The sequence below is a fragment of the Delphinapterus leucas genome, chromosome 11 (genome assembly GCF_059928025.1).
Source record: "Delphinapterus leucas isolate spDelLeu-1000000601 "Yukka" chromosome 11, BTC_Dleu_Yukka2, whole genome shotgun sequence".
In the NCBI taxonomy this organism is placed as follows: Eukaryota; Metazoa; Chordata; class Mammalia; order Artiodactyla; family Monodontidae; genus Delphinapterus; species Delphinapterus leucas.
Genome location: NC_143139.1, coordinates 18,186,908 through 18,213,759, shown reverse-complemented (window position 1 = coordinate 18,213,759; position 26,852 = coordinate 18,186,908). Strand labels below are relative to the sequence as shown.

The following is a 26,852-nucleotide window of genomic DNA, read 5'->3' as shown; positions in this document are numbered from 1 at the left end:
GGAGCACAGGATCTAGGCACATGGGCTCAGTAGTTGTGGCTCGTGGGCTCTAGGGAGCAGGCTCAGTAGTTGTGGCACAGGGGCTTAGTTGCTCCGCAGCATGTGGGATCCACCCGGACCAGGGCTTGAACCCGTGTCCCCTGCATTGGCAGGCGGATTCTTAACCACTGTGCCACCAGGGAAGCCCCTTTTTTTTTTTTTATTGAGGTAAGATTGGTATGTAACATTACATTAATTTCAGGTGTACGACATAGTGATTTGATATATGTATACACCACAAAGTGATCAACACAGTAATTCTAGTTACCATCCATACAATTGACCACTTTCACCCATTTTGCCCACCCCCAACTGTCTTCTCCTCTGGTAACCACCAATCTTTTCTCTGTATCTATGAGTTTAGTTTCGTTTTGTCTGTTCATTTGTTTTCTTCTTTAGATTCCACATGTAAGTGAAATCATATGGTATTTGTCTTTCTCTGACTTATATCACTTATCATGATACCCTCAAGTTCCATCCATGTTGTCACAAATGGCAAGATTTCCTTGTTTTTTTATGGCTAAGTAGTATTCCACTGTATATACATACACCACATATTCTTTATCCATTCACCTATCAAGGGACACTTAGGTTGCTTCCATATCTTGGCTATTTTGTAAATAATGTTGCAATTCAAATGCATACATCTTTTCAAATTAGTGTTTTTGTGTTCAGCAAATACCAACAAGTGGAAGAGCTGGACCATATAGTAGTTCTATTTTTAATTTTTTGAGGAAGCTCCATAATGTTTTCCATAGTGGCTGCACCAATTTACACTCCCCCCAACAATGTACAAGTGTTCTCTTTTCTCCACATCCTTTCCAACACTTGTTAAATTTTGTCTTTTTGATAGTAGTCATCCTGATGGGTGTGAGTTGCTATCTCATTGCAGTTTTGATTTGCATTTCCATGATAATTAGTGATGCTGAACACCTTTTCATGTGCCTGTTGGCCATCTGTATGTCTTCCCTAGAAAAATATCTATTTAGATCCTCAGCTCATTTTAAAATCAGATTGTTTGATTTTTTTACTATTTAGTTGTTTGAATTCTTTATACCTTTTGGGTATTAACCCCTTATCAGATATATGATTTGTATTCCCATTCAGTAAGTTGTCTTTTAATTTTGTTGATGGTTTCCTTTGCTATGCAGAAGCTTTTAAGTTTGATGTAGTCACACTTATTTTTGCTTTGGTTACCTTTGCTTTTGGAGTCAGTCCAAAATTTCAATGCCAAGACCTATGTCAAGGATCTTACTGCCTATGTTTTCTTCTAGGAGTTTTATGGTTTCAGGTCTTACACTCAAGTCTTTAATCCATTTTGAGTTAATTTTTGCCTATGGTATAAGATAGTAGTCTAGTTTCATTCTTTTGATGTAGCTATCCAGTTTCTCACTGTATATTCTTGGCTCCCTTGTTGTTAATTGACCATATATTTGTGGGTCTATTTCTGGGCTCCCTATTCTGTTCCACTTATCTGTGTGCCTATTTTTATGACAATATCATACTGTTTTGATACTATAGCTTTGCAGTATAGTTTGAAATCATGGACTGTGATACCTCCAGTTTTGTTCTTCTTTCTCAGGATTGCTTTGGCCATTTGTGGTCTTTTGTGGTTTCATACAAATTTTAGTATTGTTTGTTCTAGTCCTCGAAAAATGGCATTGTAATTTTTGATAGGGATTTCATTGAATCTGTAGAATGCTTTGGGTAATATGGACATTTCAACAATATTAATTCTTCCAATCCAGGAGCATGGAATATTTTTCAGTATTTTGTGTCTTATTTCTTTCACCAATGTCTTATAGTTTTCAGTATACAAGTCTTTCACCTTGTATTAATTTATTCCTAGGTATTTTATTCTTTTGGATACAATTATAAATGGGATTATTTTCTTAATTTCTCCTTCTGATAGTTGGTTATTAGTTTAAAGAAAGCAACAGGTTTCTATACATTGATTTTGTATCCTGCAACTATAGTGAATTCATTTATGAGTTCTAACTATTTTTCCATGGAGTCTTTCTTTATACAGTATTATGTCATCTGTAAATAGTGACAGTTTTACTTCTTTCCTTCCAATTTGGATGCCTTTATTTTTAAAGTTAAAAATATCATCCTGATATCTTCATTTGGGAATTTGCCACTCCTGATGAATCCAGTGGTATAATCTTTTTACTGGAATGGTTAGTGCTGATTTTAGTATTTGATATGGCACTTATTGTTATTTCTACTTTTGATGCGTGGTATGGAGTGATTTGTGTTGCCTCTTGCGTATGTGTGTTTCAACTTCCCTAAATTTTTTCTGATGGTCTGAGCTTATAAATTAGGCCTCATTTTAGCATGTTTATGTATATATACAATTGGGTCGATTCTTCAAGATGTTTAATCAAGCTTATCTGGTCCAATTAGTTGAACACAATTTCCTATGATAGGAGGTCCTGAACTACTGCCAGGTCTTATCTTTAGGTTTGCAGATGTTTAATAACCACACTGAGATGATCTAAGAGTGCAGGGCAATTTCTTTCAAGCAGTGGCTTTGGATTTCGAAATTTTTTGTTTTTTTTTCCCCCAAAGATCTACGTTAACCTCTGTCACCCAGTACACGTGTGTATGACTGAATAAACAGTGTTACTGCAGAATACTTACTCGACTATCCAAGATGTTCCTGAAATTTTTCACTCTGTTTCAGATATAAGAAAAACTGTACCCTTTCCAGGTGGAAACCAGTTAAGCTGATTTCACAAACTACTAGTGGGTTGTTAAAGGCAGACTGAAATCGCTCCTCTAGCAGTCTCCGCTGCTTCTCCTTCTGTCCCAGCCTTTTGGAAATGCATTGCAGAAGTTACCGAGCCGCAGCTGCGGTTCATTCCCAGAGGGTGGGCAGGTTTTCTTCCTGGTAAGCAGCAAGGCGCCAAACTACAGCCCCAGACTCGGTGGATGATGCGGGGCTCGACCCGTTTCCCTGCCTACCAGCTTCCTCGAAGTCCGTCCCGCCTCCTTTATCTGCTCTCCGCGAATTTAGTGCCTCCCAGGAGAAGTGGGCCGAGCGCCGAGCGATCGATGCCTCCTCCCCGCCCTGGGAGCCGCCATTTTGGGGGGAGGAGAAACACTCGTATGGGCGGCTGCGGGTCAGTGGGATGTTGACTGGCTTCTGCTTTTCTTTCCTGCGCTGTGGAGCCGGGGCAGAATCCTCCACCGGGGTCGCTCCTCCGGCTGCCTCTCCGGAATGAGGCCTCAGTTCCCGCGCAGGACGGCTCCCTTTTTCTTCCGAGAGTAAGTGGCGGCGCCGCTGCGCGCCCTCCGCTGTCAGTTACCCCGCGCGCCCCCGTCCCTCCCCCGCCCCACTGGGCGCTCGGCTCAGACTCGCTTGTTTATTTCTGCAGGAGCCCAAGGAGAGGCCGAAGCCGAGACGATGCCTGGGAAGCTGAAGGTGAAAATCGTGGCCGGGCGCCATTTGCCGGTGATGGACCGAGCTAGTGACCTGACTGATGCCTTCGTGGAGGTTGGTGCAAGGTCCTGCCCCTCCAAACACAGGGAGCGCCGAGCCCTGTGAAGGATCTTAGTCACCTCGCCCGCAGCCTCTCAGCCTATTCCCCTGTCGACCGCCCTGCTGGGTGCAGTGTTTGTACAGCCCTCCCTGGAGGGCTGACTGCCGAGACTGCAGCCCATGTGATAGGAGCACTGCTCGCAGGCGTCCGCGGCGCGCTGTGCCGCGCGGGGAGGCTGTTACTGCTCTGCCTGCAGGGTGACCCTGATGTCAGGACTCCTAACAGGCCACCTGCCAGTCAGGACATCCCAAGGTGTGACCACGCGGCCACTGAAACACACACACACATACACACACACACACACACACACACACACACACACACACACACCCTTCGTTGGCGGGGGGAGGGTAGCTAGCTTTTAATGCTAGAGTGATGGAGATGATGTTTAAAAAAAAAAATTGTCATGATGAGCCAGAGCATTAGAACGATAATCATTTGGGCTATTAATGTTTGGAGTTGATAGATGCATGATAATATACAGCCTGATTCCATATCAATATAAAATATTGTTGATATTTCCTAAAGATTCTCTGACCTAATCAGACATTGCCATGGCAATACTCAAGCTCAACTTCATTTTTATGTGAGAAACAGTTACTGGGTGTGTTATTGGGCCAGATGATAGGTAATGGGGATACACAGATTGCCAAAGCCTAGTCTTTGCTTTCCGGTATCTCAGAGACTGACCCACACAGTTTAGGTTAATAAATAATAGCTAATATGTATTGAATCTCATTATTGCCAGGTCTGTGCTAAGTTTTTTTCAATTCTTAGTCCTTATAACAGTCCTGCTCTTGTATTATTTTCCCATATTGTAATTGAAGTACCTGAAAGATACAAGTTTTTTGTTTGTTTGTTTTAATATCACATGGACTTTTGTTTCCAAGCAATATATACATGTAATCAATTAAAACATATCTGAAAGGAACCATGAAACCTGAGAACTGCTATGGGGACTTGCTGGTACATAGGAGCCTAGCATATTCAGGAAACAAGGGAAAATGTTCTGAGATAACATTTGCGTCGTCAACCTCTATTGACTGTTTTTACAATTAAAAATATTTTATAACTTAAAAAACCCTAGGAACAGTAAATAATTTGCCCAAGGTGCCTTAACCTTGTAAATCTCCAAAGCCTAGTGGTTTGTTAATACACGGTGCAAATACTGCCTCTCCAGACAAGGTGATGAGTGTTTCTGTAGACTGTGGAAACTTAATTCTGTCTCTGAAGGTTTAGGGAGGCTTCCTAAAAAAAGTGACATTTGAACTGGGCCTTGTAGGGTACCCAGGATTTTACCAGGCAGAGGGAACATCAGAGGCACAGAGTGGCATACGTGGTATGTTAGGAAACGATCTTAGTTTGGGATGTGTCTGGAGTCAAAGCGGATGCGTGCGTAGTGGAGGTTGTGAGGGATAAGGCTGGGAATGTAGGTTGGCACCAGCGCCCTTTTCTGTGTTTTTTGTAAACGGGGTAAACGGGGGAAGTTTGTAAGAGGGTAAACGGGGGAAGTTCTTCAAGCAGAAATGAAGTAAGATCATGTTTGGATTAGGTTGTTTCTTTGTAGAATGACTTGAATGGTGATGTTATCGATGGACTGGATAGATGAGAGATGAGGCAAGATCAGTTAAGAAGGTGGTAAAATTACCCAGACAATATGTGCACGTTTAGAATGGCAATGGGAATGGATTAAAGGGGAAAGATTTGAGGGACATTTCTTAGGTAAAATTCTCAGGCCTTGGTAACAAATGGCTTTTGCTGGTGAGGGAGGGGTTGGATTAAAGGGTGACTCATTAATTCCTTCTTTCAGCAAATAGTTACTGAGTGTCTGCTCTTTGCCAAGCCCCATGCTAGTCACCGATCTAGCTGATGCATATGTGACGGTGAACAAAATAGACTTGGTTCCTGTGTTTATGGAGTGTATATTTTGGTGGGAGAGCCAGACATTAAAAAGTAAAGAAAGAGTATATTTATTTATTTATTTATTTATTGGCTGTGTTGGGTATTCGTTGTTGCGCGCGGACTTTCTCTAGTTGTGGCGAGCCGGGTCTACTCTTCATCGTGGTGCATGGGCTTCTCATTGCAGTGGCTTCTCTTGTTGCGGAGCATGGGCTCTAGGGAGCGCGGGCTTCACTATCAGTAGTTATGGCTCATGGGCTCTATAGAGCGCAGGCTTAGCAGTTGTGGCACACAGGCTTAGTTGCTCCACAGCACCTGGGATCTTCCTGGACCAGGGATCAAACCTGTTTCCCCTGCATTGGCAGGCGGATTCTTAATCACTGCGCCACCAGGGAAGTCCCAAGAGTACATTTATAATTACAGGTTGTGATGAGTGCCACGAAAGAAAACGATGGAGAATCTCAGGAACTTTAGGTTGAATTATCAGGGGAGGCCTCCGAGAAAGTGCCAGTTAGGCAGAGACCTGTGGACGAGAAGGAGCTAGCTGCTCAAGGTGTGTTTGTGTGTGTGTGTGTGTGTGTGTGTGTGTGTGTCTGTCTGTCTGTCTGTCTGTGTAGGGGAGGGGCCGGGCAAAAGAGGCTGGAGGATAGGAGAGTCTCAGCAGAGGGAAGATCCTGAGGGTTTGCTTTGTTTTAAGAAGTGAAGGAAGATGTGTGTGCTGGCATGTAGTAAGTAAAGGGGAGAGTGCTGTAAGGTAACGTTGGAGAGTTAATCAGGGAGCCAGCTGTGCAGGATCCTAGAGGCCATGACTGAAGGTTGGATTTTATTCTCAGTTCAGAGGGAAGCACTTGTTGAGATGAGCACTGTTGCTGTTTGCAGAATGAACTGCAGAGGGGAAAGAGCTGAAGCAGGCAACTAGTTAGGAGATTCCATTATAGTTCAGAAAAGAGGCAGTGAGGGTCAAGGTGACGGTTTTGCTAGTAGAATGGATGGATTCCAGATATGCTTTGAAGATAGACAGTAGGGGATTTGTTGGTAGACTGGAGTAGGGCTCAGGGAAAGGGAGACTGAAAGGTGATTCCTAGCTTTCTGGAGTCACTGGGGCAATTTTCTCACTCTCCATAGGGTTGAGAGAGGTTGAGTTGGTTGAGACTCACCTTCCCTTTGGGCATGTTAAATTTGAGATGTCTTTGGTTCCTTTAATTGGAGTTGTCAAGGAGAAAGTTGGATTTGTGAGTGTGGTGTTTCGAAGAGAGGTATGAGTTAAAAATAAGCTCACACAGGCCAGTGCTTCTCAACTTTGTGAGACCCGGTCCTGCCTTTATATGGCAGGTGTTTTGAAATCTTCCCTTTACTATCTTGGCATGATATCTATAGCTAATATAACCTATCTATGCCCACAGTTTAAAAATATCAATATAATGCTCTAACTGTAATATGATAGAGAAATAAAAGTATTTTTTAATGTGTTTCAATATGGAAGTGCTTGTTAATGACCACAGAAGACATGAAGTAATCAGGTTGCACCCATGATATTTACTGAGCCTTTGTCTATATCAGATACTATACTGGCTGTTGTGCAGCATGCTGGGGATAGAGCAGTGAGCAAAATGAAAGTTTCTGTAGTCACTGAACTTAGGTTCTAGTGGAGGAAGGAGTTAATCAAAAAAATAGCTAAGTAAGAGATAAAGTATGCTAGATGGTGAGAAGCTCCCCATGTGGAGAAAATAAAGCAGAATTCAGGATAGGAAGTACCTCACCTCCCTGTAAAATCACGTGAACATGACTGCTCCTCTCACAGAGTGAGACAGTTGTGTAGTTTTGGCATCTCGGATGGGCCTTCACTGCCACTGGTTATCTGATTTCCCAAAATACACTATAGTCAGCTCATGGGAAAAAAAGAGAGTTGTCCATTAATTTTCACAGTGGTTGCATTTCTTGACAGTTAATGTGTATTAAAACCCATCATAATATTCTATCTATAAACCTGAGTTAGGGTCTAGGTAGGTTTTTTACCCATGTGGCTATCTGGTGTGGATATTTGAAAGTCATGACATGAGACAAGTCTTCATTGTTGGGGACTGTCTCTTGAATTGCAGGACACCTAGCATCTCTGGTCTTCCTTACTAAATACTATTATTATTCGTCCCAAAAACGAAATTTTTGAAATTTAGAAATTATTCGTCCCTAAATTTGTAAAGTTTCTTTAGAAGTTGGTTCTGTCCCTTTTGCGAACCATTGACTTAGGGGAGAGAAGAGGGAGCGAGAAGACGGATAGATTCTTGAATGAACATGACATTAAGAATTTATTAGAGGTAGAGGACTAGGGGAAGGAAACTGAGATTGTTAGCCAGTGGGTGGGAGAAAAATCCAGAAAGTAATGTCTCAGAAGGCAAGAGAGGAAGTTTCTAGAAAGAGGAAATCCTCAACTGTCAAATGGCACTGAGAGGTCAGGTAAGGGGACAGAGAAATCACAGGATTGGACAACATAAGGATGTTAAGGGTCCTGGCTTGAGGAGTGTCAAGGACGGAAGCCCATACTGTAGTGATTTAGGGGGTTAAAGTACATGGGAGTAAGGAAGTAGGAGAGGCGTGAATAGGCAATTGTTTCAGGAAATATGGCTGTGAAGGGAGAGAAGAAATAGTGTGTTATTCGGGGGGGAGTATGCAGTTTTTAGTACTTAAAAAAAAATAAGGTGGAAGATATTAGAACATATTTGTGTGCTAATAGGAATAATCCAGCAGAAAGGGAAAGATTAATGCATGAAAAAGGGGATAATGAAGGATTACAATATAATAAAGGGATAAATTTTGTGATATGGGATAAAGGGATAAATATGTGATAAATAAAGGGATAAAATAAAAAATAAAGGGATAAAAAATAAAGGGATAAATTATGTGATATGAAAGATTTCTATCTTTGTGCTGGGCTTGAAAGATGGTGCCATTTCCATAGGCAGAGAGGAAAAGGGGGCATTTTTTGGATGAAGAGGATAAATGATAAAAGCAAAAGGAGGGAATATAGCACATGTAATTGAAGGGAGGGTTCTTGTTAAATAGAAGTGGGAAATAAAATTTGGCTGGGTAGAGAGGATGCGGATTACTAAGTGGTCTGAAAACGATGGGGAGAAGTCTGTACAGCAGATGCTCTCTTAACCAGTTTCTATTAACTGCCTCATTACAGTGCCCAGTGCTCTGCATTTCTGCCATAAACACATTCTTGAATACCCCATACCGTTAGCTTATACTCCAGTGTGCCTGCTTCTCCCATCAGTTGGCTGATATGCTTTACCAAGAGGCAGTTGCGTTTATTCCCTAACCTATTTATGCCAACACTATTTGTTATTGTTATTTATTTAAATCTTATACAAATCAGTGAAATAAGTGGGATAATGAAGTTGATAATGCTGTGTAAAGCATTATGGATACAGTTGCTAAAAATTGCTCTTGAATTAGATGAAGATTGTAAAAAATCTAGGATTCTCTATCCATAGTTATTTTACCAGTGATTTTAAGTTTTACCACATTTTAAAGAAACCCAGACTGGCAAACACAGATGATATGTTATGAGAGACTGGCAAACACAGATGATATGTTTTGGTTTATGCAAAAAAGATGACACAGAACTGTCAACGGTGGACCCTTACTCAAAGAAGAGGCCTCAGTCTTATGATAAAAGATAGAGGAATGAATATTTATTTATATGTTTTATTTGAAAATGTTTACTGTTTGTATCATTTTTAATGATTATCTGATCTAACCAGATTATTTGATTGACTAATCAGATATTGGTCCTGATTGCGTTGGGGTTGAGGGAATTTCTACTATATATGATGTGAGGAGTTTAGGAAGCCAGTGAAGACCAAGTAGTACTTAAGGATGATTATTGTGGGAATCTCCAGGATGAACAGGATGGGATTCTGTACCAGGGGAGTATTAATCAAAATATATCCCAATATTAATGTGCATGTTACAAACTGTTCCGCTAAACTACATTATCGTTTTGTGTTTATCCAGGAGCCTTTGAGGGAACAGGGAGAGGAAAGGAAATTAATATTTAATGAGCATTTTCTACCAGACATTTTGCTAAGTCTCTACATACATTATCCTGTTTAATGCTCACAGCAACTCCCCTTTTCAGAGGAGGAAGCAGCTTTAAATAACAGGTTAAATAACTTTCTCAAGGTAATTTAGCTAATGAGTGGGGAAAGAGAAAGCGTTTACCTTAGTAGGGAATCTTGTTAAAATCCCTGATGTTCTTTAACTAAATTGTAAGGCATTCATTTAATTGCTGAGTAATAAAATCTCCTTCGAATTAAATAAGGCCAAATGAACTCTGATTCTTCTTTAGTAGAAGGGGAATCACCACAATGTTGGCAAAACATACACTCTAGCCTTTTTCTTCTTCTAAAATCTTGTCTTTTGCTTGTTTGTTTAGTATAGTGTGGGGACTATCAGATTTTTACTATATCTAGAATGGACAGTTGACCAAAAAAAAAAAAAAAATCACAGTATAGCACTACATTATAATGGGACAAAACTGAAGAGGGCTCTGAAATCATAGCTTAAGAAATGATATGCTGTTTTTGGCAGTTGAGCCAAACTCCTTAAGTACATTTGGCTTTTGAATGGTTTTGAATGCGTTTATGAATCCTAATGACATTTTACTTCAAATAAAGCAGTTTTTAGGTAAATTAAACAATAAGTATTTCTTTGATATTTTGAATATTGAAATGTAATGAAAACTAGATAAGTAAGATTTCTGAAGTATGAGCAGATTTCTTCCCAGGTTTCTTTTTCCTTGTTTCATTTCTTTAACATTTGTGATTTAAAAGTAAAAAAAAAAAATGATGCAAGTAATACATTTGGCCCTTCGTATCCCTGGGTTCCACTTCCTCAGATTCAACCAACTGCAGGTAGGAAATATTTGGAAAAAAATTCCAGAAAGTTCCAAAAAGCAAAACTGGAATTTGTTGTGTGTGATCGCTGTTTACATAGTATTCACATGGTATTTACAACTATTTACATAGCATTTACATTGTGTTAGGTGCTAAAGAGATGATTTAAAGTGTATGGGAGGTTGTGCATAGGTTATGTGCAGGTACTGTGCCATTTTATATGAGGGACTTGAGCATCCACAGATTTGGGTATCTGTGGGGTGGGGGATGGGTGGGAAGAGTCCTGGAACCAATACCCGTGGGTACTGAGGGATGACCGTACATGAATAGCTCCTGTTAGAAAAGATTCAAATACTCAAGTAAAACTTGAAAGCCCCTTACTTCTTACTTACAACACTATACTGTGTTGTCTACACCCTTATCAGTCCCTTCAGAGATAATTGCTGTCACTTCTTTGGCATGTATTCATCTACTCCTTCTCCTTGGCTTTAAAAACAAAAACAAAAACTTTTACATATCATATTTTTAAAAACAAATGTAATCATACTTTTATATTCTACTACTTGGTTTTTTCAGTTATTATGCCATTGACATCATCCCCTGACAGTACATGTAATCAACTCCATTCTTTAGTAGGGAGCATGTGATTTATTTAGTCGTTTTCTTGTTGTCACTAGGTTTTTGTATATCTTTTGGGAAGGGGCCATATGTGAAAGTACTTCAGGAGAAATTCCCGGCAGTGAATCCAGAATTTTATAACTGAATCAAAACAGTTTTTGCCATTTGAATTTTATTTTAATTTTTGATGTTTTTGAATTTTAAATAATCCGTTTAAAAAATAGGTAATATATGTGCATGGCTCAAAATTCAAAATGTACAGAATGAGTCAGCCTCTCATGGCCTTTCCTTTAACCGATCTGTCTTGTTTCGTTTAGTGGCCACTGTTAACATTTGTTGTATATCCTTCCAGAAACAATCTGTGCATATATAGGCATATATCATATGCCTTATAACATTTCGTCATTTTTTTTCCTCCACAAAGAATGCCGTACACACTGCTCTGCAGTAGAGGGATGTATCTTGGACATTGTTCCATACTAGTGCACGGAGAACTGCTTCTGTCTTCTGTATAGCACTGCATTGTGTGGCTTTCCCATACTTAATTTAGCCAGCTCCTGATTGATGGACTTCTAGGTTATTTCCAATCTTTTGCTACTATATGCTGCTTATATATGTCATTGTGCACCTGTGTATGAATTTAAAGGGTATAGGCATTTACAATTTCGATAAGTGTTGTCAGACTGCACTTTGTGAAGATTGTTCTAATTTGCATTCACAGCAACAGAGTATGAGAGTGCCTCATTCACACTGTGTTTTCAAACTTTTTGATCTTTGCCAACCTGAGTAGTAAAAATGTCGGTTTAGTTTGATTTCTCTTAGTATGAATGAGGTTTTCAGCTCTTGATATACTTAAAAGGCATCTATATTTCCATTTCTTTGAATTTCCTTTTTTTGGTTGGTTTGTTGATCTTTTTCTTATTGCTTTGTAGGAACTTGTTAGAAATTGAAGAAATTAGCTGTTTGTGACATATTTGGCAAATCCTTTTTCTCACTTTCTTGTTTATCTTTGACTTTATCATATTCCTTACCATGCAGGAACTCATTATTTTTATGTAATTTCTTAAACCTTTTCAACCCTCTGACCAAACTGCCTAGGTACCAAATGGTTGGTATCATTCCTTGATAATTCAAATTGCATGATTAAATAACTAGAAAAATGTACAGAAGATAATAACTATAGGTTTGGGTATTTTGCTTTTAGAACATTTTCTGGACTGATTAAACATTAATATCTACAAGTATTATAATACCAATAGTAGGGTTGTAGGTCAAGAAGGAAAGGAGATTTCATAGATTATCTGATTAAACCAGCATTTCCTAAGTATCTACAACATGCAAAACTCTTTACTGGGTATCGGGATAAACCTTTAATGAATTTTGAGGTTAGAAAAGATACTTAATGGTGATAACTGATAGAATTAGGGAAGAGCTTAGAGAGATCAAGTTTAGGAAAGGTGAAACAATCTAGGGAGTAGTTTCTTAACTGTTTTGCTCTTAAGCTTCCTGACCACTTCTCAAGTCCAGGCTGAGGTTTCACAATCTCCATCCTTTCTTAGAAGCAAGTCCCAGGGATTTAGCCTCCTTTCTGCCTTCTTCCTTTTCTTCTTATTTACTTTTGCATTTTGATTCAGTATCTGCCAAGACTGGCTATGAAACAGGGTAGTCTCCCCATTCCAACCCCTTTTATTGTCCCTGAAGATAGAAACATAAAACCCTTAATGACCATAGTTTATTGCTGATCACTGTGTATGCACAGGTAAGAATTTAAAAAGTAACAAATACTGAGGAAGTGAGAAAATATGAGGATATGTTACTAAGTTCTTATAATAATGGGCTGTAGTTCTGGATTCCCTTGATGAGATGGTAAGAGTCATTTGTCCTTTCTACCTTCTGATTGTATTTTGCTGGTCCTCCACCCTTAAGACTTTCCCCTTTTGTCTGAGCTCCTGTTTAGTGAAGGCCATGTGATTACTTTCTCCACACTGACATAATGGTCTGATTTTAATTTCCCTGTAGAGCTAGTCAGGCAGAACAGTGGGTGATCCCTTGTTCCAGGTTTAGTTTATAAACTTGCCTGGACCCATCCATACTTTCTTGCCTTTTGTCTCAGGGGATAGTTGTCTTTTATCCCCTTCATGGTTAATCCTCCAATTGTTTAGCTGATGTTAAATTTTAATTTTATTCACATTTTTAATATTTTTATTTGAACTGTTCTTACTTGTTTTTAGGTAAAATTTGGTAATACCACCTTTAAAACAGATGTGTATCTCAAGTCCCTCAACCCTCAGTGGAACTCAGAATGGTTTAAATTTGAGGTAAGTTTTTAAATGTCAGCATTTTTGCGTGTGCATTTTTGAGGTGACCCTTTTTTCGCAGGAATGATTGGACTACGTTTTATTTCAGGTATAGTAGTTTTCCTACACCATAAAAATATTTCCTAAGAATATTGAGTTTTCAAAAAATTATGTTACAGTTCAGAAAATATCATATATGAATAGGAGAACCCAGATTAAAAAGGTATTATATTATTATATAGTAATTTTCTCTGGATTTTAGCATATACCAAAAATCACTTAAGAATAATGTACAGATTAAACATCTTTTTGAATTGTGATAAAAATACGTATCATAAATATTGCCATTTTAGCCATTTTTAAGTGTACAATACAGTAGCATTAATTGCATTCACATACATACAATGTTGTGCAACCATCACCACTATTTCCAAAATTTTTTCATCCCTCCAAAGAGAAAATACTCATTCAGCAATGACTCCCCATGCCCTCCTCTCTCCAGCCCCTCGTAACCTCTAATCTACTTTCTGACTCTGAATTTGCCTATATAAGCATTTCATATAAGTAGAATCATAAGTATTTGTCCTCTTGTGTATGGTGTCTTTCACTTAGCATAATGTTTTCAAGGTTCATCCATGTTTAGCATGTATCAGAATTTCATTCCTTTTTATGGCTGAATGATAGTCCATTGTATGAATATACCATATTTTGTTTATCCTCTATCTGTTGATGCACACTTGGGTTTGTTTCTGCCTTTTGGCTATGGTGAATAATGCTGCAGTGAACTTTGGTGTACCAGTATCTGTTTGACTCCCTGTTTTCAGTTCTTTTGGGTCTATACCTAGAAGTGGAATGGCTGAGTCACACAGTAATTTCTGTGTTAAGCTTTTTAAGGAACTGCCAAACTTTTCCACAGTGGTTGCATCATCTTACATTCCTACCAGCATGTGTGAGAGTTTTGGTTTTTCCATATCCTTGTCAATACTTGTTATTTTATTTTATTTTTAAAATGTAAGCCATCCTAGTAGGTCTGAAGTGGTATTCACAGTATAATTTTAATGTGTATTTTTATTATGAATGAGGTGAGTTTGATTTCCTATGGCTAAGGACCATCTGCATTCTTTTACTTTGAACTGTCTCATATTTAAACCGCCTGAAGAAGGTATTTAGGTTTCGGAGGTTGACTTCACCAGACTTGATGACCAGTTTAATACAAAGAATGTAGATGTGAGGTGTTATCTAATTGGTTTTGATTTGCATTTCCCTAATGACTTATCTCTCTACCTTTGCTTAGAGATAAATCTATAAGATTTCTTTTCCTGGAAATAAGTAATCTTTTACATGTGGTATATGTATACATTTATGGTAATGAAGATTTTTAAATTATAAGATTTAATTTTTAAGATATACTTTTTTAGGTGGATGATGAAGATTTACAAGATGAACCTCTCCAGATCACAGTTCTTGACCATGATACATATAGTGCAAATGATGCCATTGGTAAAGTGTACATTGACATTGATCCTTTACTCTACAGTGAGGCTGCAACAGTCATCTCAGGATGGTTTCCAATTTATGATACCATTCATGGTAAGCAACACATTTTAAGAAAATAAGTCACAGTCTTTTAATTTATCCTTAAAGACTTTTGTGTTGTGCCTGGTATTTTTTTTTTTTTTTTTGCGCGGTACGCGGGCCTCTCACTGTTGTGGACTCTCCCGTTGCGGAGCACAGGCTCCGGACGCGCAGGCTCAGCGGCCATTGCTCACGGGCCCAGCTGCTCCGTGGCATGTGGGATCTTCCCAGACCAGGGCATGAACCCGCGTCCCCTGCATCGGCAGGCGGACTCCCAACCACTGCGCCACCAGGGAAGCCCCGTGCCTGGTATTTTTAAAATACATATCTTCAAAAGATGTCTTCTCTTTTAATAGACATGTGGTAGTCTGTATTGTTGGTAGAATTGTAACTTTTCTGACCATAATTTGAAATAATGCCTGCTAAATTTGTACAATATAGTAAGCAGATGTATCATTTGAAAATCATCTAATATTGCTACTCTGTTTCTAAAACACATTTTAAAATGAATAATCTTGAAACTTTTCTACTTAAAAATTCTTGAAAGGAAAAAAAAATTCTTCAAAGGCTTTTTGTTGCCTAAAGCAAAGTTCTCAAAGTATGGCCTGGGGACATCTGTGGGTCCATGAGATACTTTCACAGGCTCTGTGAAGTGAGATGAGAACTGTTTTCAGGATAATACTTATATGACATTTGCCATTTTTAGTCTCACTTTCTTACAAGTTGTACAATGGAGTTTTCAGAGGTTTTATGATGTATGATGTTACCACACATTGAATGTAGAGCAGAAATTAGAATCTAACTATTTCATTAAGCTACACACTGTAGAGATTGGCAAAAATGTAATGTAATGCCACTCTTATCACTAAAATTTCTTTTGTTTTTCAAAATAGTTATTTTTATAAAAGTGTTTATTTTGACATAAATCGATTTACTGCTACTTTAAATGAAGTAATAAGTAAATATTTGTCTAAATTGTCAATTTAAATTTATAATATGGTAAATATTGAAGGTTTTGACCCGCATAGACAAAGATTCTTTGAGATCTTCAGTAATTTTTGAGATTGTAGAAGGGTCCTGCAATCAAAAAGTCTGAGAGCCACTAGCCTAAAAATATGTCATCTCTTTAAAATGGCAGAGGGACCATTATGGGCATAAGGAACTGGCAGATGCTCCTGCCTACAGTCTTGCATTTTTCTGTCTATTTTACATTTTTGACCTGGCAATTCCATTGGTAGTAGTTTATTATAAGAAGATAAGATGTTTGATGAGATTTATGTGTATTGTAACATTCATATTCTATATTATTCATTGATGTTTAAAATGGTAAAATAAATTGGAGAACAGGATTTACTTAAATAAATTAGAGCATCTATAGAATGAAAATAATTAGGAAACAAAGTTAGCATTGCTGTTATGATTGATACATTATTTTTAAATCATTATTTGCCTGATTATTTAATTATACTTTATTTTCTTAAGGTAGAAACTTGTTTTTCCTTTTGAAATTATAGGTATCCGTGGGGAAATCAATGTAGTTGTCAAAGTAGACCTCTTCAATGATTTAAATCGATTTAGGCAGTCGTCATGTGGAGTCAAATTCTTTTGCAGTAAGTAAATATATTTTATTACTTATTTGACAGGAAATTTAATAATTGTTAAATATGAGAAATCACATTAATGTTTCAGAAGTCTAATGGAAAACGTATTATACCTTGGTCTTAATGCCAGAGAGAAAATTGTGAATTTTTCAGAAGTAATTACTGTAGCTCTGGGAACTGTTTATCTGATTTTAAAGTAAATGATATCTAATTTTTCACAAGTTCATAGAAAGTTTTTTTAGAAAAATCCAGTGGGGCATGTGTGTGCATGCGGTCATCATGACAGTGACACTGTGGCCCACAGGGAGGCTGCCTCTGGCTGTTCCCCACATCCCCCCTTCTCTAGTCTCTGTGCCAGCCTCTGCCCACAAGAGTGTGATTAGAAGGAATCACATTAATCATTGCTGGTTACAGTCACTTAACTCCAGTAGAAAGGGTAACAGGTGAAGATTTTTGGATCTTTTTCAGAATTTTTAAAGAAGAATCCATATATTAATGAGACAATATTTACATAAACCTTATGTTTACTGATATTGAGTCTGAGGTGGAGAATTAATTGTTAAAGCACTACATAAGATTACAGCTCTGAAATACTTAAGAATGACTGGAAACAAGATTGAAAATAAAGGTGGAATGTTTTTTCCTGCAATGCAACAATTTAATTCATCCTTAGAGAAATTAGATATGGGAATGCAAAGTGTGCATTTGTAGGTGAACTGTGCATTTGCTACAGTCCTAACTCAAAACCCAACAATTAAGGGAATAAACCCAAACGGACCTATACAGAAAGAGTCCACAATTCATTTAGGCCACATGTTGAAAGAAAATCACTGCATTGTTAAACTAGGTATGTGTCTGCATAATATGAAACATTGTGATATGAAACAGATGATACACTGTATCTGAACAGTAGCCTATGCTACTTTGATGTCAGCAGGTTGTCAGAGGTTAGCGACAACATAGGGGGAGAGGACTTGTCACACTTTCTCAGCCAATGAAAACAAATCCCATTAATGTCTACATTTGGGAAACAAATTTGATGAGGCTACACGTGTGGCATATTCAGACTTAATTCAAATGGGCTCTTCGAAACCGGGCCATACAGACGTGGAGCCATTTGTGGTGGATGGACGTGTATATCTTGCAGAAGTCTCAAATGGCTTTAAAAAGCAGAATTATTTAAAAAGCATAATTACTGGACACTAATTTATAGAGAAGATTGCAAGCTAATCATCTAACGTAGATTTTACTCTTGTACCAGTAGGTCAACAAAGGTTAAAATAATTTTCACGTATTTGTCTTACTTTATAAAGGTTAATATTTTATTGCCCATTACATTTCTTTCAAAAGTTAGAACAAATTACTTTTGTCAAATGTGTAAAAGATCTGACTATAATTAAGCTTTGAGTAACTGTCAAAAAAAGAAAAAGCCAGTGGCATTTTATGCTGGTATAGGATGCTAAAAGATAGGAGTGGAGCACTAGAGGTGGCACTGTGGTACTATCCATAGTGACATAAGCATCTACAGGTATGGAGCCCTGCGGATGCCATGAAATATGGGTCACAATTAAACAGATCTGGGCAATTCATAGCCAGCCTGGACTAATAGGGTTGAAAACTCCTATGTAGTGGAGTTAGTTTCAAGGCATGCATATAGTTTGGTATAGATGTTCTCACATTCTCCCGTTTTTAATAAATCCAGTGACGTTTGTTGTTCTATGTATTGAATGAGTCTATTAAGTAGTATAGTGACTACTGAACCAATTGGCCTTATAACCATGGATTATTAGAAACTACAGGCCTGTATGACTTCTCAGATTATGTCAGAAAGGTAATGGCTTGGTTTTTAAGGCTGCAGTATGTGCTGTGCAGAACTTTTTCAAAGGGCTTCCAATGATTAGAGTGTTTTGGTATTCATTATCTGCTTTCTGATTTTTTATATAATATCAGCTAGCTCACTTTAATTTTGACTTTTTTACACTTCGTATTGAATGCTATTTAAGATGGTCTGTAGCTGTTTTCTAAATTATAAAAATACAGTTTATATCTTACTATGCTTACTTGAGAAAGGCAAGAGGCCTCATGAATGAAAATGATTATGTCTAAGAATAAAATGGAACTTAGAAGACTGTTTGATTGAAAGTATTATTATGATTGCATTGAGGTTATCACAGTAAAAGATGTTCTTGTACTATGTATCCAAAAGGTAAGAACTTAGTTGTACATTTTTAAAAAGTTAAATTTAGCCTTGTGATAAAGAGAAGCATAATAGATAATTTTTTTTAACAGCGACATCTATTCCAAAGTGCTATAGAGCTGTAATAATTCATGGATTTGTAGAAGAACTTGTGGTCAACGAAGACCCAGAATATCAATGGATTGATCGAATTCGCACACCAAGGGCATCAAACGAGGCCAGACAGAGACTCATTTCTTTAATGTCAGGTATTAAAAAAAAAAAAACAAAAAACTTCATGGCTGATTGACTTAATCCACCAAAATTCTTCACTTCCTTTTGACATGCTACTAAAACTTTACAATGAAGACTATGAATTGTTAACTGACTGATTCCCTATCCCTGGCCCCGTCCTCACATGTGCATTGCCATCTTATAACAAGACGAAATCTGAATCAGAAGCTTATAGTTACTTCTTAACTAGGTAGTAAAAGGAAATTGGGCTTATGAAGTGGCATGGTAGAAAATGCCCTGAGCAAGGAGGTAGGAAACTGAGTTCTAGTTTTCCTCCTTGGAGTGTTTATTTGTTGTCAGAGCTTAGGTAATCTCTCTAAGGTGTTTTGTTTAAATGTTGCCTTTTCATAGTCCTTCTCTGACAACTTGTACCTCCTTTTACCCCTACTCCCCCGCCACTCTTACCCCATTACTTTTCTTTATTTTCCTTTGAAGAACTTATTTCCATCTAAAGTTTGTATTTATTATGTACATATGCGTGAGTGTATATATACACTCGCGCATGCATACATACACACACACACTCTCACACAGATATATCAGATAATAAATATGTTATATTTAATAAGTACAAATGTTACGTTTATAATAAATTTATGTATTTAAATAGAAAATAGAAATATATTTATACTTATATTAACATGTTAATTGTATTTAATATTTATAAATACATACAAATGTTATATTTAACATAATGTTACACTTAATATATTAAATAATCTATGATTTTCTGGACTCTTTCCTATTGCCACCATGTCCAGCTTTGTATTATGCAACATGCAGATAAGAGGCCGACTGTGTTTTCTTCCTTTTTTCGTAGGTGAACTGCAGAGGAAGATTGGCTTGAAAGTACTTGAAATGAGAGGAAATGCAGTTGTCGGGTACTTACAGTGCTTTGATCTGGAAGGCGAATCTGGGTTAGTGGTACGAGCCATAGGAACAGCGTGTACACTGGATAAATTAAGTAGCCCAGCAGCATTCCTTCCTGCATGTAATTCCCCGTCCAAAGAAATGAAGGAGTAAGTATGAATCGATGAATTGTTCTTATGGAGCTTTTTATCTTTTGTCTACATATTTTCATTTGATTTGAAAAATTTTTTTTTTTTTTTTTTGCGGTACGCGGGCCTCTCACTGTTGTGGCCTCTCCCGCTGTGGAGCACAGGCTCCGGACGCGCAGGCTCAGCGGCCATGGCTCATGGGCCCAGTCGCTCCATGGCATGTGGGATCTTCCCAGACCAGGGCACGAACCCGTGTCCCCTGCATCGGCAGGCGGACTCTCAACCACTGCGCCACCAGGGAAGCCCTGATTTGAAACATTTTAGTAGAGTTGTTCAGCATACATTTTTTCCTGCAGCAGTTTTCTTATCAGAGATGACTATCAAAATTTGAAGCTTAAAACTATTTAGATATTCCTAATATTTTATTTATACTGTCATGAAATTCAAATTAAGTAATGTAAAATTAAACTTGTTCCACATCTTTAGACACTGTATATCTAAAGCTTATGCATTCTGAAGAATTTTACTTGTTGTCTGGGGAATGCTTAATACCCTATATCTGATATTCCAATTATGCCTATTATTAGCAACATAGTATAGAAAGCAGGAAAGATTGACCTGTGCAGGGGTCTCAAACTCCAGTGTCTACAGAGGCCAAGCAGTTTATATAAATAAAATAATTGGGTATAATGGAGAATACTGGGTACTGCATAAAGCAGATGTTGGCAGACTTTTTCTGTAAAAGGCCAGATAGTTAATATTTCAAGCACTGGCCATATAATTTTTATGTTTGTTTACCAAAAAAAAAAAAGGAGTTTGCCAATCTTGATCTAAAGGAATTTAAACTCTTACATTTTTTTAAAAAAGTATTTGTGATCCAACAGAACATTTCTGTTGGCTCCATTTGGCTAATGTGTCATCATTTGTGCCTAAGGCAGAGATTCTCAACATGGTGTTGGTGGTGCTATCAGCAAAGAATGCTTGAAATGAAAATTTTCTGTCGTAATGCTTGGGGTGAGCAGGATGATTCTATTGGGGACCAGAAATGCTGACTGTCCCGCACAGCTAGGGACAACTCTGTACAACAAAGACTTGTTCCATACTAAATGCCGATGGTACTTCCATTGAGAACCATTGCTCTAGAGATTTTTCTAGATCAAGGGTCAACAAACTTCTTTGGTAAATTACCGGAATGGAAATAGCAAGGACTCAGGTCTGCAGATGTTGCATGAAAGCAGCCGTCAATAGTATGCAAATAAATGAGTGTGTCTTTGTTCCAATGAAACTTAATTATTTTCGAAACAGATGGCAGGATGGATTTTGGCCTGTACTGTATATAGTGTGCCTCTGTCTTTTATCATCAGGAGGTCAGAGTTCTGTAGTCAGAAAACCCAAAATGTTTCCCAGTTCAGCAGTAGTCAAGAGAGGTTGCCTAGAAAGCAATCACAATTTTTTTTTTCAAACAGTCTATGTAAAAGTGAGATTCTTTATCAACTTTTTCTTTTTGTTTAATTGTTCCTTTCTGCTGGCCTTTAGTTATTTGGGTTAAATTTTAGTCACAAGAGGGAGCACAGTATTACATATATTGCCTAATTTTATTTGGAAATATATTGATAAGTGAAATGTTTTAAATGATTTATTGAGTGAATTTGCTTTATCTTCCATTTAAAATCTGTCTTAAAAAAGGTATGAACTGCCTTCTGCTACAGGTAAAGTCAGATTGCAGGTATAACTTTTTGAGGGATTTAGTTTTTTTTTCTCTTTCCGTAGCAAATTTAAGTAAAGAGCTGGGTCCCTCTTCCTTCTGCCACCCTCCAGCTTTATCTGTACTGCCTGAAGGGGCCTGGCCTTTGCAATTGTGATGTCTGAAGTTTTCCTCTTTTCACTGAATTACTTAGTGGAAAGAAAGCTGCAGTACCTGTTGGTGCCTTAAAGTGACATATGGATGGTAGGGGAATACATTTCGCCTTCATTCAGGAAGAGCTCCATTAATGTAAATCTGAGCTTGTCTAAGTTTTCTTTTTCTAATTTTGTTGTAGCCATTTGCCTTAAGTTGTCAGCTATTCACACCATGAAGAATTTAAGTGGCTTCATTAAGATTTCCTAATGGCATATTACTGCATAAGTCATGTTATTTAAAAAAACAAAAACAATACCTCAGGCTGCTTTATTTCAACCAGCTTCTTTGTATTTTTGTTAATGAATCAATTTGGGCACTAGTTTAAAATTGTTTTATGAGTCACCTGATTATAATTATTTTGGTTTTTAATTTTAACATTGTTGATTCTAGACAGGGATTTGATAAGGTAGTTTGGATTATGTTCCTGCCTGAATAGATTTAATGTTAGAAATACCACTAGGGTATTCTTGTAAGGCAACCTTTCATGCAAGGAGATTGATAAGAATTAGGACTCCAAGAATACATTATGGTGATGCTCTCTCCATTGTACTTGGATTTTAATTTGATGTCATAATTTGAACACTTAATGATGTTCATTTTATTTTACTTTTATTAATGGTGTGTTCTGCTCCATCAGTTTGTGTTTTCCTTTTAGATATTTAGTGTATTATGGAGTATAAAGCTCTTTGGTGTTTCCTAGCTGAACTATCTTGATGGTAGAAAGTGCATTTAAATATGGTTTATTGATTCTCTAATTAAAAAAAAAAGTACTTTCTAGGAGACATTAGTCATAGTTTCTCCTCTGTACGGCACCGATTCTTAGACTTTTTAACTCCATTAGCCACTTACTTCAACAGAGAAAGAAAAAACAAAAATAAAACCTCACCCAGTTGCTTGTGTAGAAATTAGTCACCAGTGAGATATTTGATTTTTACCAGTTAAACACTTTAAAAAATTAAATTAGCAACAAAAGCAGAAACATTTGTCCCATAGTAAAAGCAGTGATATTTTCAGAAAGTAGATGGTCTTTAAAAGACCATTATTGCCAGTTAACGAAAACTCATGTTTGGATCTTGGTAAATTGTGATTATTGGGAATGTTCACTGGGCAGCGGAAAAGGAAAAAAGGCCAGGAAAAGTTGGGCTCTCGATTACTTTTAATTTGAATTCTAAAAAATGGGAGTATGATAGTTTTTCAGAGTGTAGTGACTTAATTCATTTCCCCTCATTGTGCATAAGGGAAGGCATTGCACGATGAAATAGTTGCTAATATGAAGTCTAGGATTCTTAATTATATAATATACCTTTTTTTCCCCATCCACTATAACTATGCTCTTTCAGCTAAATTTCTTTGTGAAAATTTAAGTGCCATAGATGTATGTTTCTGGTCTAAGTGTATCTGGTCTAAGTATCCTTTACATGTGCATAGATGTGATCTATTGCAGGATGTTAGTTGATATCTTACACAATTTCAGTTTAGAATGTAGTTTAACTAAATTCTGTTTAAGTTTAATAATCTATTCTGTTTGAAAGCTACACAAAAGTGATTATATTGCTTAATGTTTTTTTTTTTAAAGCGGTGTCCCTTTGCTTTGTTTTGTTCCCAGTGTAACCTGGTTTTAAGCTATGTACTTGGGGTGCTGAAATATGGAATAATTGGATCTACTTATATTAATTCAATTCACTCATTTCTCTTTATGCTGTCATTTTCATATTCTTATATAACTCTGTCTTGATATGCTAGACAGAAACAGTTCTGTTAGTTAAACCTCCTTTGTAGAAAAATATATCAGCAGTTATTCATATCTCAGTTTCAAAGTAGTATAAGAACATCATATTTGGCTTTTCATTTTTATGTGTGTTTTCTTCCTGAAATATTGTTTAGTAAGCTCTGTGGTGATCAAAATAATAGCAAACATTTTAAAGTAACTGAAAATCCAAATTTTAATCTTTTTCTTATTTAATTCCACTGGCAGTTCTGCTTGCTATTTTTCTTATTCACATTCCTAATTTATTAACCTGATTCTTTGTAACTATTTCTTAACAAATTAATATTTAGCTCTTCTTTTTTATCTCAACTTGTTTTGTGCATGCTAGGGATTAAAAAATAATTCCTGTCCCCTAACTACAAGCTCCTTTGAAATTATTTTAACATAACTTTGCTATCTCTTGTATGTATTGTTTTCTTTTCTTCCACTTTGACCACAAATTCCCTCAGGTCTCCGCTGGTTCATCCTCCAAGCCATGGATGCCGCTCGACTCACAACAGCCCAATTCACACTGCTACTGGCTCACGACTTACTCAGAACTTCTCTGTGTCTGTTCCCACTCTCATCTATACTGGTACGAGACTGCTCAGACTCCAGAGCTGGGGAAGCAGGCCACGGGCAGAGTGGCTGCAGAGGGCAGGCAGGCAGGTAGCGTAGGCAGGTACCACAAGTCTTTGCTTCCTCCTTTTCTCACTCGTAGTCCAGTGGCACTGAAGAAATCCTGTATTTAGCCGCCGCAGAGGCTCTAACTACATGGAAGTGAAAGTGTTCTTCCAGCTTCCAAAGTCTCTTCCATAGATCCTCTAAGAACCCTATCTTGTATATGTATACTGTGAGTTTTTAGGAGAATCCTCCAGTATGTATTTTTCCATTATTTCTGCATTTGGTTAGAAATAAAATTGATGATTGGACTCTAAGTGAAATAGCTGCCAAAGCTTCTGATTTGCTTATTTTCTTTATATACAAAACTTGTAACAGTAGGGTCTGTTTCATTCTGTGGAAGAGAGCTGTTGGAAAACAGGTAAGCGACTCTTCTGCATAAAATGCAATGTTTCTGTGTAGCCTATATTCATTTTCCACTCTGCTGTGTTTTTAGCTGTGGCACTCTTGATGCTATAGGATAAGGAAACATGTTTTTCTTTTCAAGATATCTGTGTGTGCAAATATAAAAAATATTGTGAATATTTACACACACCATTTGCAGTCATCATTTTTTCTTTCGTAACTTAAAAAAGCATTGTTTGTGTGAAAATATTTTTATTCATGTATTCTTTTTGTTTATTTCTTCTTTTAATGTTTTTTTACCCCCTTAGTCTGCCATTTCATGCTGTTTTGCTTTTTTACTTGGCTTATTAACTGTTTCAAGGCAGATAATTACTTATCTGGAGAATGATGAATGGTTAAACAGCAATTGGATGTCTTTGGCCTCATACCCAGCTCCACACTTAAGAAATGACTGCTGGCCCTGCCCCAATATTTTCCTGGTGTTTAGATCATGCTGCCTCTGTCAAGTCCTTTGGCACATGATTACTTAATATTTCTCCACCTTCTTCTGGCAGGATTCCCTTCAATGAAGATCCCAATCCCAATACTCACTCATCAGGACCCTCAACCCCTCTGAAAAACCAAACTTATTCCTTTTCACCTTCCAAGTCCTACAGTCGACAGTCCTCTTCTTCTGATACAGATTTGAGTTTGACACCCAAAACTGGTAAGGCACTTCCACTCACTTTTTCTCTTTTTTTTCCAAATTTGTTTATGTTCCTTATTAGCTTTCCATCCAAGCCTTTCTTCCTGTTTTTGGCATTTAAGTTAAAAGATAATGTGAATACTGATCATTTTCAGTTACTACAATTAAAATGTGAAAATTTTGTGTAGTTCAGAAGTTACCTTGTTCAGAGAGTGACATTTTGTTGATTTAATCATAGCGTAGATAAGAAGGCCAGAATTTATTTTTGCATGTAGTCATTTTCCATTTCATGCTCAAATTAAGAGGAATAACATCGTAAAGCATTTGGATAGAAAGTAACACTAGTAGCTTGCAATCCAATTCCTCATGCAGTATAAGCATTTTTGAATTCATTGTTTCTATTTTGGAATTTAATTCTAAGATTTTATTAAGAAAAAAATCTTACAACTGATTTGGTTATTTTGGAGTACATATATCTTATTTATTAGCTTATTATTTAAAATATTTGGTTTTGCTAGTCTTACTCTCTAGGTTAGAAAATAGCATTTTTGCTTTACTTATTCTTGCATATTTGCCAGGGTATGAAATTTATAATTTTTCCCTCTCCTATTTGTATTTTGTTAATCTCTGAGTTTTTGTGAATATGTTATATGATAAAAACTGATTAAAAAAATCAAATTAGTTTCTTACTCCTTAAAATAGAATTAGCTTATTTAAGTCATTGAATTATTATTCTTAAGAAAAATAAAAAATAAATAAAACATTTAAAAGTTAATAGTTTGCAGTTTTTGCAAATAGCATTTTTGTCTGGGAGTTTCCTTGCCAGATTGATGAAAACATTTTGCCTAGTTTATTTGCATTATTTTTAATTTATCATCTTTAATAACTTTATTTTTGTGTTAGACAAGAGATTTAGAAAATGACCCCAGATTTTACGAAAACAATGAAAAGAACCAGCACTACTTCCAAAGTAAAGGGCATTTTAAAAAATCCTGTAGATATAATATCTATTTTTATAAATGTAGTCACAAAATGTAAAGAAGATAATTATTAACACCTAATTCTTTGAAAATAATTGCTTTATTTTTACATGTATAATTATAAATAACAACTTAAAATAATGTGATATTTGATAGTAATGGATGCTTTGGAATATGGCATCTTCACCATATTTGTGTCATAAAAACTGAACCATTGAAATTGTAGTGAAGTGGGTTTTCTGTTTTGTTTTTAAGTAAAGGCTGAGGTTCTGGCCTTGAAATTCATAACAATGAAAACAATAAAGACCTAGGATAGCATTTGAAGAGTAAGTTTTCTTAAACATATTTTTGAGGCTTTGTCCACTGGTTGTTTATTTGTGTATTCCAGGTCACTTTTCAGTATTTCTTACCTTCCTTTTTTTTGCCATACTACAGACACATTTTTGAAAGTATTTCCTTGGTCTTTCTGTTTCTTTTTTTTCATTCACCAGAAAAGCCAAGTCTAAAGAAGATTGTCAAGTAATAAATTAACTGAAAGAGACTTCTCTTCCCTTAGCTTTCTAGTAGGCAATCA

At 36.9% G+C, this 26,852-nt stretch overlaps 1 protein-coding gene and 1 pseudogene across 10 annotated transcripts in view; both read left to right on the top strand.

The window, feature by feature from the left end:
- The first annotated feature begins 3,130 nt into the window (after positions 1-3,130).
- Positions 3,131-26,852, top strand: part of C2CD5 (C2 calcium dependent domain containing 5) — an 82,749-nt gene continuing 59,027 nt past the window's right edge. For 5 of the 10 annotated variants that reach the window (XR_002645165.2, XR_002645164.2, XM_022577765.3 and 2 more), the window contains exons 1-8: positions 3,133-3,309; positions 3,420-3,538; positions 13,231-13,317; positions 14,715-14,886; positions 16,386-16,481; positions 18,762-18,917; positions 19,763-19,961; positions 25,168-25,319. Coding sequence is in view for 8 of the 10 variants with exons in the window: in XM_022577765.3 (XP_022433473.1) it covers positions 3,449-3,538; positions 13,231-13,317; positions 14,715-14,886; positions 16,386-16,481; positions 18,762-18,917; positions 19,763-19,961; positions 25,168-25,319 (952 nt within the window). In the remaining 2 variants the exon portion in view is untranslated. The other 5 variants (XM_089920383.1, XM_022577767.3, XM_022577768.2 and 2 more) reach the window with 5 other exon arrangements.
- On the top strand, positions 16,852-18,755 carry LOC111176544 (leucine-rich repeat-containing protein 34 pseudogene; annotated as a pseudogene).